The sequence below is a fragment of the Pseudophryne corroboree genome, chromosome 5 (assembly GCF_028390025.1).
Source record: "Pseudophryne corroboree isolate aPseCor3 chromosome 5, aPseCor3.hap2, whole genome shotgun sequence".
Lineage (NCBI taxonomy): Eukaryota > Metazoa > Chordata > Amphibia > Anura > Myobatrachidae > Pseudophryne > Pseudophryne corroboree.
The window spans coordinates 88,285,407-88,303,034 of record NC_086448.1 but is presented as its reverse complement, the minus strand read 5'-3'; the positions used below and the strand labels follow the sequence as shown (position 1 = coordinate 88,303,034).

General features: G+C 45.0%; 1 protein-coding gene across 1 annotated transcript in view; it reads right to left on the bottom strand.

The window, feature by feature from the left end:
* FAM171A1 (family with sequence similarity 171 member A1) overlaps positions 1 to 17,628 on the bottom strand; it is a 205,279-nt gene that overhangs the window by 67,509 nt on the left and 120,142 nt on the right. The window contains exons 2-3 of the mRNA XM_063921462.1: positions 7,334 to 7,561; positions 4,897 to 4,989 (exon numbers count right to left, since the gene is read on the bottom strand). Coding sequence (XP_063777532.1) covers positions 4,897 to 4,989; positions 7,334 to 7,561 — 321 coding nt within the window. The remainder of the gene's footprint in view (positions 1 to 4,896; positions 4,990 to 7,333; positions 7,562 to 17,628) is intronic.

The window sequence follows — 17,628 nt, the reverse complement described above, 5'->3', positions numbered from 1 at the left end:
TACTGACACTTGTTTTGGCTTCAACAGGTTCATGACAAGAGTCATGAGTTCCTGCGCTTTTTCCGTCGGAAGAAAATTCTCTTCTGGTCTGTGTCCAGCATCATGCCCAAGAAGGGCAGATGAGTTGTAGGATTCAGCTGCGACTTTGGAATATTGAGAATCCAGCCGTGTCGCTGTAACACATTTAGTGAAAGTGATACGCTGTTCAGCAACTTCTCCCGTGATCTCACCTTTATGAGGAGATCGTCCAAGTACGGGATAATTGTGACACCCTGCGCAGGAGCACCATCATTTCCGCCATTACCTTGGTGAAAATTCTCGGGGCCGTGGAAAGCCCAAACGGCAACGGCTGAAATTGGTAATGACAATCCTGTACCGCAAATCTCAGGTACGCCTGATGAGGAGTATATATGGGAACATGCAGGTATGTCCAGAGACACCATAAAATCTCCCCCTTCTAGGCTGGCGATGACCGCTCTGAGCGATTCCATCTTGAACTTGAACTGTTTCAAGTAAAGGTTCAGGGATTTTAAATTCAAAATGGGTCTGAACGAACCGTCCGGTTTCGGTACCACAAACAGAGTTGAGTAGTACCCCTTCCCTCTTTGAAGCAGGGGAACCTCTACCACCACTTGTTGAAGACACAATTTGTGAATCGCATGCAACACTATCTCCCTTTCCAGGGGGGATTTCGGTAGGGCCGATTTGAAAAACCGGCGAGGAGGCACCTCTTCGCATTCCAGCTTGTAACCCTGGGAAACAATTTCTATTGCCCAGGGATCCACCTGTGAGTGAACCCAGATGTGGCTGAACAGTCGAAGACGTGCCCCCACTGGAGCGGACCCCCTCAGGGGAGCCCCAGCGTCATGCGGTGGATTTTGCAGAGGTCGGGGAGGACTTCTGTTCCTGGGAACTGGCTGTGTTGTGCAGCTTTTTCCCTCTGCCCTTACCTCTGGCCAGAAAGGACGATCCACGTAGTCTCTTGCTTTTATTGGAACGAAAGGACTGCATTTGATAATGAGGCGCTTTCTTAGATTGTGAGGGAATATATGGTAAAAAATTCTATTTACCTGCCGTAGCCTGGGAGACGAGGTCCGAGAGGCCTTCTCCAAACAATTCCTCACCCTTGTAAGGCAACAACTCCATATGCCTCTTGGAGTCGGCATCACCTGTCCACTGTCGGGTCCATAAGACACGCCTAGCAGAAATAGACATAGCGTTTATTCTGGAACCCAGTAAAGTAATGTCTCTTTAAGCATCCCTCATATATAAGACAGCATCTTTTATATGCCCTAGGGTCATTAAAATGGTATCCTTATCAAGGGTCTCAATATCCGCTGATAAGGAATCTGTCCATGCTGCTACAGCACTACAAACCCAGGCCGACGCAATAGCCGATCTGAGTAACGTACCAGAATGTGTGTAAATGGACTTCAAGGAAACCTCCTGCTTGCGGTCAGCAGGATCCTTGAGGGTAGCCGTATCTTGGGATGGAAGCGCTATCTTTTTTGACAAGCGCGTCAAAGCTTTGTCTACCCTAGGGGAGGATTCCCACCGTATTCTGTCCTGCGACGGGAAAGGATACGCTATTAGAATCCTTTTGGGAATCTGCAGTCTTTTGTCTGGAGTTTCCCACGCTTTTTCGCATAATTCGTTCAGCTTCGTTCAGCTCATGTGAGGAGGGAAAGGTGACCTCAGGTTTCTTTCCCTTATACATGTGTACCCTCGTGTCAGGGACAGGGGGTTCCTCAGTGATATGCAAAACATCTTTTATTGCGATAATCATATATCGAATACATTTAGCCACTTTGGCTGTAATTTTGCATCATCGTAGTAGACACTGGAGTCTGAATCCGTGTCGGTATCTGTGTCAACTATTTGGGATAGTGGGCGCTTCTGAGACCCCGAAGGTCTAGGCGACATTGGGACAGGCATGGGTTGACTCCCTGACTGTACCCCAGCTTCAGCTTTGTCTAATCTTTTGTGCAATAAATTAACATTAGCACTTAAAACATTCCACATATCCATCCAGTCAGGTGTTGGCACTGCCGACGGAGACCTAACATTCATACACTCCCCCTCCTCCTTAGGTGAGCCTTCAAACTCAGACATGTCGACACACGCGTACCGACACACCACACACACAGGGAAGCTCTTTTCTGAAGACAGGTTCCCCACCAGGCCCTTTGGAGAGACAGAGAGAGAGTATGCCAGCACACACCCCAGCGCTATATGACCCAGGAAAAAACACAGTATGTTTACCCAGTAGCGCTTTTGTTATGTATATGCGCCAATTATGTGCCCCCCCTCTACTTTAAAACCCTTCTTTCACTGTGTGTCAAGCAGGGGAAAGTCCTGGAAGCTTCCTCTCAGCGGTGCTGTGGAGAAAAATGGCGCTGGTGAGTGCTGAGGGAGAAGCCCCGCCCCCTCGGTGGCGGGCTTCTGTCCCGCTTACATTTTCCAATAACATGGCGGGGGCTCTTTATATACATGTACAGTGCCCAGCTGTACATGTATATATGTGTATTTGCCATAGTAGAGGTTTATATTGCTGCCCAGGGCGCCCCCCCCTGCACCCTTACAGTGACCGAGGTGTGTGAGGTGAATGGGAGCAATGGCGCACAGCTGCAGTGCTGTGCGTTACCTCAATGAAGATCAAGTTGTCTTCTGCCGCCTCAGATGTCTGTTCCTCAATACTCACCCGGCTTCTATCTTCCGGCTCTGCGAGGAGGACGACGCAGCGGCTCTGGGACGGACAGCGAGGGTGAGACCTGCGTACCGATCCCTCTGGAGCTAATGGTGTCCAGTAGCCTAAGAAACAGAGCCCTGAAACTCAGAGAAGTGGGTCTGTTTCTCTCTCCTCAGTCCCTCGATGCAGGGAGTCTGTTGCCAGCAGGCTCCCTGAAAATAAAAAAACCTAACTAAAATGCTTTCTTTACTGGAAACTCAGGAGAGCTCCTGAAATGCACCCAGACTCCACTGGGTACAGTATCAAACTGAGGTCTGGAGGAGGGGCATAGAGGGAGGAGCCAGTGCACACCCAGAGTCAAAGTCTTTCTTAAAGTGCCCATTTCTCCTGCGGAGCCCGTCTATCCCCCATGGTCCTTACGGAGTCCCAGCATCCTCTAGGACGTTAGAGAAAACACACACACAAACAAACAGATATGATTAAATATAAAAGTCAATGTAGTGTCGGGGATTAGGTTCCTAGAATAAAAAGCAGCCTAGAGAAGAAAGAAATAGAGGTAGATTTTTTGGCTGCCTCCGATGTATAGAAGTATATTTGTGCACCAGAATTTAAGTCACGTACATGAACACTTCAAACAACTCCAGTGGGTTTAATAAATATACAAATTTTTTTAGACCCACTCTATTTCACCCAAACACAACAGCAAAGTCAAAGGAGACGTCTTGGGGACTGGAGACTTTTAACTGCGTATATTAATCGCAGGCAGTTCTTCATTATGCTGATTCATTGCAGTCTTCATGCTGTTTAGTGGTAAATGCTGAGCCTTGTGTGATAAATCATTAATCAACACTGATACAGATGATCAACTTCATTATTACAGGGCATTAATGGAAACGTTATATACAGTACATATGATGATTAACTGTTACATACCCTCCAACATTTTACACATAAAAACTGGTACAAATTATGAGGGGCGTGACCACGGGTAAAGGTGTAGTTCATGTGTGTCTCAGTTTAAGTGGATGGCAAGCCTACATACTATTCACTACATATGGAGCGTCTTACATTAGTTCCACTTTATATCAGGGCTCAGTTACCACGGCTCTAACAGGTCACAGATTCAGAATTTTACTAAAACTTTATAGCACTTTCTTTGTCACTTGACAAATACACAGTCAATAAATTCTATTACACAACTAATGAATTATAGCTTTGTTCTGCCATTTGCATAACAACATTTTTAGTTCTGTAAAATTGTCAGATCGACAAAAACAAAAAAATTATTATGTGGGCCATCAGCGCCGGAATTCCCAAACGCCAATCTGATGGTAGGCAAGTAAAACCACTGAACTGCGGACATCGATGATTGGCGATCAGTCAGGAATCAGGGAAATTTAGAATGTTAAAATTCCCAAATTTGCTAATCCTGATAATTTTTGGGTTGGAATCGGGGACCGATTTGGGGCAATCCACTGCAGATGAGTTTGCTCCAATAGTCATAATAGCAAATGACATGTTCTTGTTTTTTTTTTTTAATTAAAATAAAAAAGTGAGAAAAATCTCCATCGTAAAGATCCCCAAATTTTGTTTTAAATTATAACAGACAAATACATGGAGTATTTCTGTTTCATAAATGCAAAATATTTGATAAACATCGTCACATATAACACATACATTAATAATGATAGTTTACAAAAAGACAACATATCGGGCAGTGCCATGCACCGAGAGGATCAGGAGCCTGATACGAATGTGCATATTAATGAAAAGCAGCAGAAAGATTCACTGGGCTGGGGGTGGGTGGGTGTGTGGGTGTATTCTTCCGCCTCTACGGCTCTAAAACGGACTCTAGCACCCAGGCAGCCACAGGACTGTATATTCCGTACCCCCCCCCCCACCTCTCCCTTAGCTCCCGTGGTTTGTATCAAAAGCAGGGTTTTGTCCCCATAAACTCAAATATATCCACAAAATAATTTGGTTTTACCAGTCTAATGTATCGCCATCACCTCTGCTAGCATGACATACCACCTCTGCTAGCATGACATACAAACTGAAAGGATGGAGAAGATAAGAAAAATGAAGTCAACCCACCACCTCAGCAATATGGAATTACAAAAGCTTCTTTCTGTGAAACAGAATTTGGTTTCATGTAAGAGGACAACTAGGTATTCCCAGCAGGATTTGCCAACATAAGATTTACCCACCTTGAAATCCTGAGACTATCTGTACGACATCATCATAGACCATTAGTGTGGCCGAGCGCTCAGGCAGCAAACCGAGGCTGAGAGAGGAGAACACTGCAAAGAAGACAAAAACATGGCAGTCAGGGAAACGTACGTGGACACCGGACATTGCAATCTTGGCAGCCAAAACTTTCCAGCCTCTTGATGTACTTTAAGGTCACAATAGCCACAAAAGAATATATCGCTCACAAGCAGATGGAGGGAACAATGTATAATAAAAGCATTTCAAGGCTCGTGTACACCACAAGCCCAATGTTTTTGTTGGCACTTGTCAGCATTAGAAAGGGTATTATATTATTAGAGCGCTATCTTCAAAGCTGCAAGTTCCATTGTCTGTACTGCTACTATAGGAGTATGTACAATGTGAGCTTGCGGAAGCCATTGAGGAACAGAGATATAAACCGGCAGACACAGCAGACCGAAATCAGACAGGAATTTCCGTGATTTATACATCAACCTAAATAACAAATACTGCCATGTACAAAACACACACCACAAGGAATGAGAAATAAGGGGGGAATTCATTTGTTTTTGGGAGACTGCAAGGAAGGTGCCCGATGGGAGAAATTCAATTGTTTTGCTGATGGGCGCAAGTGCAGCGGGCTCCCATTACTTACTATGCATGTGTCGCCCAAATGCACTGGGTTTATAAGTATAAAGCAGGGGTGAAACGTGCGAATGGTGGCAGTCACCCCGGGGCCCCCATTCAGGGTTAGTCTGACCATTCAATTGCACACAAGTGCCCAGCAGCAACTGTTCCTGGAAGGGGCCCATCATAAGCACCACGCCTCACATCGGTTCCGCTGATGAGGGGGACACAAGAGTCTGCACTGTATGCAGAGCCGCAAGCATGCCACGGGAGGTGAGTACTCTGGAGGGTTGTGTGTATGTGCACGGTGTACAATCCAGGGGGAAGGGGAAGTTGGCATATTAATGGGACATTTTATTGGAGGGAGCGCCCACAACTTAGTTGCCACGGGGCCCTCACATGCCTTAATCCAGCCTGGAGCAGAAACAATGGGCTGTCTACGGCACTAGCGCCAATTGGCTCAAGCAATTGAAAAACAAAAACAGTGAACTGTCCTGCACGTTCATACACCACCTGCTCATACTGCCCTGAAGTCGAGACAAACATGCCAACTCTAGGGACGACAGGCATGAAACACCAGAGTCTGAGGAACCACCACAGCATCTCGCAGTCAGTATAGGACAAAACTGGAAAACATATTTATTACCACACTGTCCCTGTCAGGAGCATGAATAGGCGGCTCTCCAGCCTGTACAGGATTTCCCGGCCTTGTTTGCTGGTGTCAGTAAGTGGGATAATATCCTGGAAACTCTGCACATTCTGCTGACATTTAACGAGCCGACACCCTGGAGTTTATACACCATTCTATTAGCATCACCAATGACCTATGGAAGTGACCTTACTCCCCTACACAGCTCAGCCTGCAACACAGAAGTGCGACCTGCACAACTATAATGCATTGTACTGAATATAACAGTCCCAACGGGCCACATATTCGTTTACCAATAAACTCAAAGATAACGAATCCATAAACTACGTTTAAATGCCGCTGTCAGGAGACTAGAATAGCCTCTGTACATTTCTTTTCCTGGTCTTCTGAATTAGAATGAAAGACCACCCTATAATAAATTATGCTCAACGTGGAACGTCTCGCAGGGCAAAATCGGCTGTCCGTCCCTGGCCCTCCTCCCCTATGTCAGCACTCCAGATCAGTGATCAATGAGCTACAGGACGGGGTTTCCTGGCTCAATGCAGAGTGCCAGGGTTTTGGAAGAAACAGTTACATTTTTATTTATTGTTTTATTGCTTATTTGGCATTAATCATTAACGGACATGAAGGTCATTGCAAAAGGTTTATTTTGCTGGAATATGTGCCAAGTTTTGTAAGAAAATGTAACAATGGTCTTCTTATCGTACCACCAGATTTAACCTATGCTGTGCCATGTCAAGGATGATGTGGATGCCACAAAAAAAAATTACCAAAAATATTGTGCCATTAAGTTAAAGATAAAAAATCACCAACAGCAATGGATGAGCTTCCTAAACAGTCAATTCTTAAAGTACTAACCAATCAACTCCTAACTGCCATTTTTCAAACACAGCCTGTAACATGGCAGTTAGGAGCTGATTGGCTGGTACTTTATCTCCGTTCAAGGGTTAGAAAATAGACCCCTTAATATTGTTAAGTATACTGAAATACAAACGCAATCAATGAATACGATAGCAAAAAACGAGGCCATTACTCCGTTACACCAGTGGCCCACAGTTCAGAGGGCTACATACACTGATCGTGCTTGCTGGTTATAAAGCCAAGTCTACGAGTGCGGAATACAGACCCACGTAGAAAAAATACCTACAAACTAATCTTACCTGGCAGCCGGCGGGGTCTCCACGGTGCAGAATTTGGCACGTAGGCATGTTTAGTGGCTGTGACAATCAACTGACTCCCCAACTTATACTGGAGCTTGATCAGTGCAGTCCCGTCAGCGGCAGTGGTCCCAGACGCGGTAGAAACTTGGTTGGCGAATATTTTTACGATGGCATTGCTGAGCGGCTGGTGAGTACTGACATCGCTGACCTGGACTTTCAATGTCACCTCTGCAAAGACAGACAACCCATTGAGTTTTCGGAAAAGAGTAGCTTGGCTTTGTTACAGTACTCAGGCATTTCAGGCACAAGCATAACAAAAGACGTCACACCTATCTGCGTGCAAGACTTAAACGTCACATTTTTCAAACGAATTATTGTACAGAAAAATAAAGATCATAAATTCAAAGTATACAGTATACATTTGGATTCCAGAGCACAGAGACGTGTAGGATTGCTGCTGGAAAAGACTAAAAAAAATCTGACAACAGTTAGAAGTTATTTGATTCTAATCTAAGCCTTTAGAATCTCACAAATAGGGAATCCAGCAAAAATTGTCATTAGGCTGTGGAAACTAATTGAGACTACTCTAAATATATGTTTCCAGTAAAACAATTTGCCTATATGTATGGTTTCATCTATTAAATCACCATTTGAGAAGGAAAATCATTCCAAACAGTTCTGGCATCATAACAAGAAAACTATTTTTGCCTAAGAATTAAACACCCCTGAAGAAGTCGCCATAGACAAAACGCGTTAGTTGAAACAAAAATATTTTACTGATATTTTTACTGTATGAACAAATTGTATAAACATATGGTTTCCTAGTGATCAACACTTGTGTAAAAAAAACTATTACAGAAACGTATTTTTAAATGTCATTTATATTTTAATAAAAATATGTGTTTTTAACATTTGGGTGTATATGTATATAAGGTACTTATAAGGTCATACTCTGTTCATATCCAAAAAACCCACACTGGATTCATCCATCAAATAAGAGCGCTCCACAAAGATACCACTTTGTATACAGAGTATGTATATTCAGTTTGATGCTATTGGATCAGAAGTCAGAGGCCGTTTCACTGTTTTTTGCGTGTTTCGCCTCTTTTTGCATCAGGCAATGTGTGGGATCAACTTGGGATGCGTAAACAGACGTGTAAACTGCAATGCTTTTGTTCAGCTTATCAAGGCTTGATCAGCCAAAATCACTCTACTAGAGCATTTAGATATCAAGATGTGAAAACAATATTCTTTCTGTTCCAGTAAGTATACATTAAGTATTCAAGTTGAGGCTCCATCTATCTCCATTATGTAACATAGGTTTAATAGGGGGTTTAAAAGACATCCATCCGAAAAGTTTCAGAGAGTTTTCTGGCTTCCTATAATCACAAGGATCTATCGGGAACATAAACACATAATATATGTCTATTTGTAGATAAAAAGCAGTTATTTTAATAAAGTAATCATATGCTGTCACCATTTTCCTTTTCTCTACAATGGAATAATGCCATTATTTCAATCTAAATAATGGATAAGTCATAAATAGGCACTCCATACAGGGATATGACTTTTCAAGGATACATCTATATCCAGCAGTTAAATGTAAAGTGTTTCTAGTAATACACAATTGTCATTCCAAACTAAAATGGACAAGAATCACCACAGCTCTGGTGGCTGAGAGAGACACTGTCTCCTGCATTCAGGAGCTGTCTATCTGCAGCCTGGGGTAAGACAACAGCTGGAACTGTAAATGGATAATGTACAGATGTACAATAGCTCACTCCCAGGAAAAACATTCCTAAATAACCTGGAGCAGCAGCTGTTTCACACTTTACCAAGAAAATAAAGGTCTCACCACCATAGCGGTTTGGATGCTTTACAGACACACATTAACCGATAATTATTATAAAATGAGAATGTACTCCCAGGCAATACATGTAAACTAAAGGCGTAGCAATAGCCCTAGCCTGCGGCCTTACACGCATCCCTACCAGGGGCGTTTGTATTCAGAAACACAAGTGGTTTATGCTATACGGCTTTGTAGGTAATCCTATCCAATGGCTATGGGTATATGCAATTGCGGTCGAATTCCCGAAAATGTTGAAAAACGGGGCATTTTCGACAAAAAAAAAAAAAATCGACAATGCAATATAGTACTTTTCGACAAAAAAAAATGACTTTTCAGATGCGACTTTTTGCAATTCGACATTTTGAAAATTCGACATGTCTGCAGTGGTAGAAATGCGGCAATTCGACAAAAGTATATTCAATTGAAGAATGTCGATTCGACTTTAGTGCTTTTCGACAGTAATATCGTCAATTTCCTTCCGCCTCACTTTGCTGGCGGAATCTAATAAAAATTTTTTTAAAAACATGTTTTTTTTGTGTTTTTTTATTGCTAATAGCATATCTATTTATATTAGAAGGGATTATGTACTTGGTTTGTCTATTAGAGGGACACAAGTATTATTTATATATTTTTGAAAAGAATATATTTTTTTTAACTGACTAAAATAGAGAGAGCATGGTTTTTAGTGGGAATGGGTTAAAATCAAGACAAAAAAAAATGCGTGGGGTCCCCCCTCCTAAGCATAACCAGCCTCGGGCTCTTTGAGCCGGTCCTGGTTGCAAAAATACGGGGGGGGGGGGGGGGGGGGGGGGGGGGAATGACAGGGGATCCCCCGTATTTTAACAACCAGCACCGGGCTCTGCGCCTGGTCCTGGTGCAAAAAATATGGGGGACAAAAAGCGTAGGGGTCCCCCGTATTTTTTGTACCAGCACCAGGCTCCACTAGCTGGGGAGATAATGCCACAGCCGGGGGACACTTATACCGGTCCCTGCGGCCGTGGCATTAAAACCCCAACTAGTCACCCCTGGCCGGGGTACCCTGGAGGAGTGGGGAGACCTTAAATCAAGGGGTCCACCCCCCTCCAGCCACCCAAGGGCCAGGGGTGAAGCCCGAGGCTGTCCCCCCCATCCAAGGGCTGGGGATGGGGGGCTGATAGCCTTGTTGAAAATGAAAGAATATTGTTTTTTTTGCAGAAGAACTACAAGTCCCAGCAAGCCTCCCCCGCAAGCTGGTACTTGGAGAACCACAAGTACCAGCATGCGGGGGGGAAACGGGCCCGCTGGTACCTTGACAAGTACAACTTTATTACACACATGCAGACACACACATAGTTACCTATGTTCACACGCCGACCTCTGTCCACTTGTCCAAGTAGAATCCGGGGTACCTGAAAATAAAATTATACTTACCTAAATCCAGTGTCCAGTGATATTTGTAATCCATGTACTTGGCAATAAAAAAAATGCATACCCAGATCCACACGGACTGAAAGGGGTCCCATGTTTACACATGGGACCCCTTTCCCCGAATGCAGAGACCCCCCGTGACTGCTGTCACAGAGGGTCCCTTCAGCCAATCAGGGAGCGCCACGTCCTGGCACTCTCCTGATTGCCTATGCGCGTCTGAGCTGGCAGACAGCGCATCGCCCAGCCCCCCATTATATTCAATGGTGGGAACTTTGCGGTCAGCGGTGAGGTTACCCGCGGTCAGCGGCTGACCGCGGGTGACCTCACCGCTGACCGCAAAGTTCCCACCATTGAAGATAATGGAGGGGCTGTGCAATGCGCGTCTGACACCTCAGACGCGATAGCCAGTCAAGAGAGTGCCACGACGTGGCGCTCCCTGATTGGCTGAAGGGACCCTCTGTGACAGCAGTCACGGGGGGTCTCTGCATTCGGGGAAAGGGGTCCCATGTGTAAACATGGGACCCCTTTCAGTCCGTGTGGATCGGGTATGCGTTTTTTTTTTTTTGCCAAGTACGTGGATTACAAATATCACTGGACACTGGATTTAGGAGAGTATAATTTTATTTTCAGGTACCCCGGATTGTCGTCGACATTGGAGACGAGGACAGAGTCGGCGTGCCAACATAAGTAAGTATGTATGTGTCGGCATGTATGTAATAAAGTTGTACTTTCAAGGTGTGCATGTCCTGTTTTTATTTGGGTATTTTTTTTGCAGAAGAACTACAGGTACCAGCGGGCCCATTTCCCCCCCGCATGCTGGTACTTGTGGTTCTCCAAGTACCAGCTTGCGTGGGAGGCTTCCTGGGACTTGTAGATCTTCTGCAAAAAACAATATTCTTTCATTTTCAACAAGGCTATCAGCCCCCCATCCGCAGCCCTTGGATGGGGGGGGGGGGGGACGACAGCCTTGGGCTTCACCCCTGGCCCTTGGGTGGCTGGGGGGGGGGGACCCCTTGATTTAAGGGGTCCCCACTCCTCCAGGGTACCCCAGCCAGGGGTGACTAGTTGGGTATTTAATGCCACGACCGCAGGGAGCGGTATAAAAGTGTCCCCCGGCTGTGGCATTATCTGTCCAGCTAGTGGAGCCCGGTGCTGGTACAAAAAATACGGGGGACCCCTACGCTTTTTGTCCCCCGTATTTTTTGCACCAGGATCAGGCGCAGAGCCCGGTGCTGGTTGTTAAAATACGGGTGATCCCCTGTCATTCCCCCCCCCCCCCCCCCCCCGTATTTTTGCAACCAGGACCGGCTCAAAGAGCCAGAGGCTGGTTATGCTTAGGAGGGGGGACCCCACGCATTTTTTTTGTCTGGATTTTAACCCATTCCCACCCCTTCCCACTAAAAACCATGCTCTCTCTATTTTAGTCAGACCCCACGCATTTTTTTCCCAGTGTTTTTTAACCATTTCTGCGCCGTCGGAAAAGTCGAATCCAGGACGCACTTATCCGTCAATTCCTCCGTTTTTCGACAGCGGGACTGTCGAATCCGTTTTGTATTGAATATGTCGAATTCCGGCACCCCCCCCCCCCCCCCCCCGGCCGGAATTCGACTGTTGAATTGTGTCGAATTTAAAAACGGTCGAATTGCATATACCCCTAGATAAAACAATGCCCTGGAGGAAATAATGCAAAAACAGAAATGACTACTACTAGAACTAATATATATATATATATATATATATATATATATATATATATAGTACCTTATTGCCCCGGCACTCCAAATATCCACTCAGGGATATGTCTCGCTCCGGTGCCTTCCTCCGTGGAGAGCTTTGGTGAGGCCCCCCAGGATATGGCGGTCACAAACGAGGCGGCACTCAGAGGCTGTCACAAATTCTTGTAATAGTGCAAACAGAGAAATCAACGTTTCGGGGACCAGTTCCCCTTCTTCAGGATATGTGTAAACACTGCACAAAAAACATTTAAATACTTAAACGAAGTACTTACCCCCCACCTCACACCCAATCACCTGGCGTCTCCCCTGGTCTCGCCGCCGTTCTCACCGCCCGGCACCGCCGGCTGCGTCCACTTCCGCCGGAAGTGACGTTGCGGGAGTATGCCGCGTTACCATGGAGACGCTAGCTAAACTCCATAACAACAACAATACATCTGTGAACCTTGTATTACAAGCAAATGCAGTGCGGATCAAGAACTGGTTACATCTTAGTGCATATCACTATAAGGTGCTAAAATCAGCTACAAACATTAAAAAAGAAACCCACGTTTAAAAACAATATTAGTGCCTTTTAAAATCCCCTACTAAAAAGTGTCAATACCACATAATAGAATTATTTCTTACTCATAATAGCGCAAGCCGCTCCTGTTCTTCCTTATCATGAACCAACTTACTAGCAAATATCTACATACTCTGCCATTGTGACATATACGGGAATTTTTGTCTTTATGTTTATGCTTGACTCCCTCACTATATTTTAACCTATTCATCTGCTGGTTCCACGGGTGCAGGGACTTTATTCACTACTAGTACCCTGACCAGCTGCGGACCTCCTACCCACTACGTAATTCCTCCCCCCTGTCCATTTTATGAACCCACTGAGATGAAAACTGTCCCACGACTAATGCTACCCAACCCCCTGACGTCTAAAATCTACCTCCAGAGGTAGAACTAAAGAAAATTAATGAGGCCCAAATTTTCATTCAAGCCTCCAGGTTTCAGGGTTTGTAGTCTGTGAATCCACATGGACTCTAACTGTAAGAGCTTTTTACCTCTATTTCCCCCACGGGGGGATTCTGGCACGTGGTCAATAATTCGATGTTTAAATGTGGCCATGCTGTGTCTGAACTCGACAAAGTGCTTGGCGACTGGCTGTTCACCACTGCCCGTCGCCAAAGCGTTCCTAATCGCTTGTCTATGCTGAGCCATGCGCACTTTAAACTGGCACTCGGTCTTCCCTATGTAGTACCGGCCACACGGGCATATAATGGCGTATATAACAAACTTGGTACTACACGTTAAGGGCCACCTGATCTTAAAACTTTTTCCGGAGAACGGGTGAGCAATGCTGTCTCCTGGAGACATATGCGCACACGTCGTGCAGCCCGTGCATTTAAAGCACCCGTTTTTTCTACTTAAAAAGTGGTGGGTGGGGGCTGCTTTCAATTTGGCCATGTCGGTTTTGACGACAAGATCTTTTATACTGCGCCCTCTGGTATAGCTTGGCATAATGCGCTTACTCCTAAAGATTGTCAGATCGGGATCCGATGTGACTATCGGCCACAAACCTTTCATCCTTTTCTTAACTTGTCCACTGTTGACATCATATATATATATATCCCTATACAGTACATGTGAATACAGAGGGAAAAGGCTTCAGGTTCATCTATTACACCCACAAAAAAAATTCTGTATGTAAAGATTGTGTATTTACAGCAGTACACAGGTCTTGTTATATTGCTAGAATGTTGGGAGTAGCTCAGTTTAGATTTTTGTCATTGAAAGCCCACATAGTGCACTTAGGTGTGGAAACTCAGGCCTCCTCAAAAGTGGAAGGGTCCCATTATCACTGACCCCCCAAACCATCCATCGGACGCAGGGTATCCAAAAAGTAATTGAATTCCCCCTTGGAGACCTACTGCACCACAGTGAATATTTCCAGTCCACTGCAAATTAAATAATTACATAGTCTGGTTTTGCATACCCCTTCTTACATCATCATGGGGTCGTTTACTTAATTACATAAGGGGAAAGGGTCACTGCCGCCACACTCATATCACATGTGCTGCTGGGAGCTTTCTGCTCATCTACAGGGGGAGATGTATCAAACATCTGAGATAAAATAGCTTGGATAGCATCTGTCATTTCATACATAGGGGTCTATTCAATTGAAGTCGGACTTGCCGTCAAGTCGGAACTTTCCGACTTAAGGCCGAATCAGGATTCGTCCTATTCAACTCAGTTGCTGTTTTTCCGGCTTGTTGGAAATTTCGACTTGTCGGAAAACACGTGGATCGGCGGATTAACCACGGATTTTGTCGAATTTGCGGCCATTTCTGACAGTTTTCTGGCCTGTTTTCGACAATGCTGATTTCACTACAAAAAAAGTCGGATCAGCATTGTTGAAAGCGGGCAAAACCTGACGGAAATGCCCACAAATTGAATACTGAACTGATCCGACAGGAATTGAATACACCCCAGAAATGACAGTTAAGAAGCAGATTGGTTTCTTTGGGCAACTTATCAACTTTAGCTCTCTCCATGGCTTGACACATCTGCCCTACAAGGAGGAGGTGAAAATGACAAAAGGCTTCTCAGACCCCTGACCAAATGCATAACAAAAACATCAACAGCAGCAACAACTAATACACATACTGTAGCATTTTGGGAATGAACCAGAAACCTGACATATGGGTAGTTAGGAATCCAAAATAAATCAATGAATAGGGACTGGAAGACTATCAGCCACACAAAAAGCAGAAGTCCCTCAGCCTGCCAACAAAATATGAAAAGTTAAACTGCTGCTTTAGGCATGCAAATTGCTATTATAATGCATTCAAATGTAAATGCAAAAGACAAAATGTAGTCATCACACAAACTGCAAACGCATACGATTCCGGCTAATGCCTCTTTTAGGAGGGTGCTCTAAATGGGGCTTCGCTGAGCACAGGACTTTAAAAGCTAACAGTTTACAAGAAAAGTTAGGAAAAAAATGTATACATTGCATTACAATACTTGCTGGCCACATACCGAGCAGAAGCCGTATCGGGAGGAAAAGAAATATACCAATCAGGCCAATCAATTCCTTAAACCAGTGACTGGACTGAACCATTAAATGAGGTCGCTTGGGAATCCATAGGGCAAATATTTCCATTAATAGCCACTCAGTCTGTCAGTCGGTATCTGCCGCCAACACACTCTATACTGTGACAGACATGTGTGTATTGCTAGCATCTACTGTATGCAATGTGGGAGGGAAAAGGAATGTCAGCCTGGTTAGGGCCCACTCAGCACAAGCCCTGGAATTAAGAATCCGGAAATACTTCAGTAGGGGCTCACACATGGCACTGCTGAATCTGCATGGATGTGGTGTGATACATAGGAATTAGGGGAAGCCCACATAAACCCCAGTGACCGCTGTATTCACATATAGGATTATGATGCAGAGCTTTGTGACCTTTGCTTCCGGCTATAATCACAGTCTTCCAGGACGTGTTACCTCATACTGACTGTGCAGCGAGCTCAGCAACAAGCGAGCCAGGTCCCTGAACCCATATACCTCCAATCAGGAGAGACTAGGACTACAATATGTATTAAAATCACTAGAGCATTAACTGTGGGGATTATTATGTATTAAATAATAATAATAATAATAATAATAATAATAGATAATAATATAACCCCTTCACTGTTGAGACTTCTCACACCTGTGATGAGCCTATTTTGTCAGGATTGCACTGGTTAAATTCCAACATTAATATTAGTGCAGAACTCACACTACTTATACCTTAGGTTTTTTGTTTTGTTTGTTTTTTTACCATAAGGCTGAATATTCAGAAAAGTTTTTTTCTATTTCCTCAAAACAGCAATGAAACCGGTATCTACATTTTTTTTGTTCTATTAAATTGAAAATGTAACTGCTGGGGCATGGGTAGTTAGAGTTGAAGAGAGACCTTGCAAGTATTCAGCTGCATTTGGACCGGGAAAAAAAGACAAATGTGAAGGGGTGAATGCAATGGCCTGCGAGGTGCAGCAGCTGCTAGAGTGACAACAGCCATATTTTACATGGCTAAACCAACTAGCAGGTTATTGCATTTGCCCCGAAGTGTGCATTCATTTTATGCAACAAACATGGGTGCTTCTGAGTGGGACTGACAAAATAAACAGGACCCCTCCCTCCCCCCCAAAAAATCCTGCGGCACTGCTTCACTCCTATGTGAGGTCATACATTGTGACGTTACATATAGGTGGAGTCATAGGCGCCAATTCCATGGGTTCTCCCATGGCCCGAGCATCCACGGACATCGAGAAGCACCCACGGAACCAGCTACCCAGTAAAGCTAGACCTCGCAATGGACTAAGACGCGCTGGGGGCTGCGGAAGGACTTCCATGCATCGCAATGTAAAAAGACCCACCAAAAATGGCCGCCGCCATGGAGGAGACCGAAGCTAGCGGTCACATTGGACCACTAGCGCTTGTCTCCTCGGCGGTGGGCATTTTAAGGTTTTTTTCACATTGCAATGTACGGAAGCCCTTCCGCAGCCCCCAGCGCGTCTCAATCCATTACGGGGGCTAAGCGCACGCAGGATGTGGGGGGGGGGGGGGGGGCGGCCCAAATGTTTGTGAGCTCCTGCAAGCCCGGCGGCAACGCACATGAAACCCCTGGCAACGCACAGGAGACCCCTGACAACGCACATGAAACCCCTGGCAATGTGCAGGAGCTCCCAGCGAGCATGGAACCCAGGGCATGAAACCAATGACAACTGGTAGGTAATTTAAAAGTAATTAGAAGCCTTACTGTGTAGCATCATTTGTAAGAGGCATTGTGTGTGGGGCATAAAATGGTGTCAGGGCCATAACTGTGTGTGGCATAATATGTAATTGACGTTACAGTGTGTGGCATAATGTAATTGACGTTACAGTGTGTGGCATAATGCATAATGAGCATTACTGTGTGTGGCATAATGTGTAATGGGCATTACTGTGTGTGGCATAATGTGTAATGGGCATTACTGTGTGTGGCATAATGTGTAATGGGCATTACTGTGTGTGGCATAATGTGTAATGGGCATTACTGTGTGTGGCATAATGTGTAATGGGCATTACTGTGTGTGGCATAATGTGTAATGGGCATTACTGTGTGTGGCATAATGTGTAATGGGCATTACTGTGTGTGGCATAATGTGTAATGGGCATTCGTCACTGCCGCAGCCGCCCGTTCATTCCCGCTCCCGCCGAGCACCCACCAGTAAATACATAAATCAGCGCCTATGGGTGGAGTGTGGCGGACCTACAGGAATGG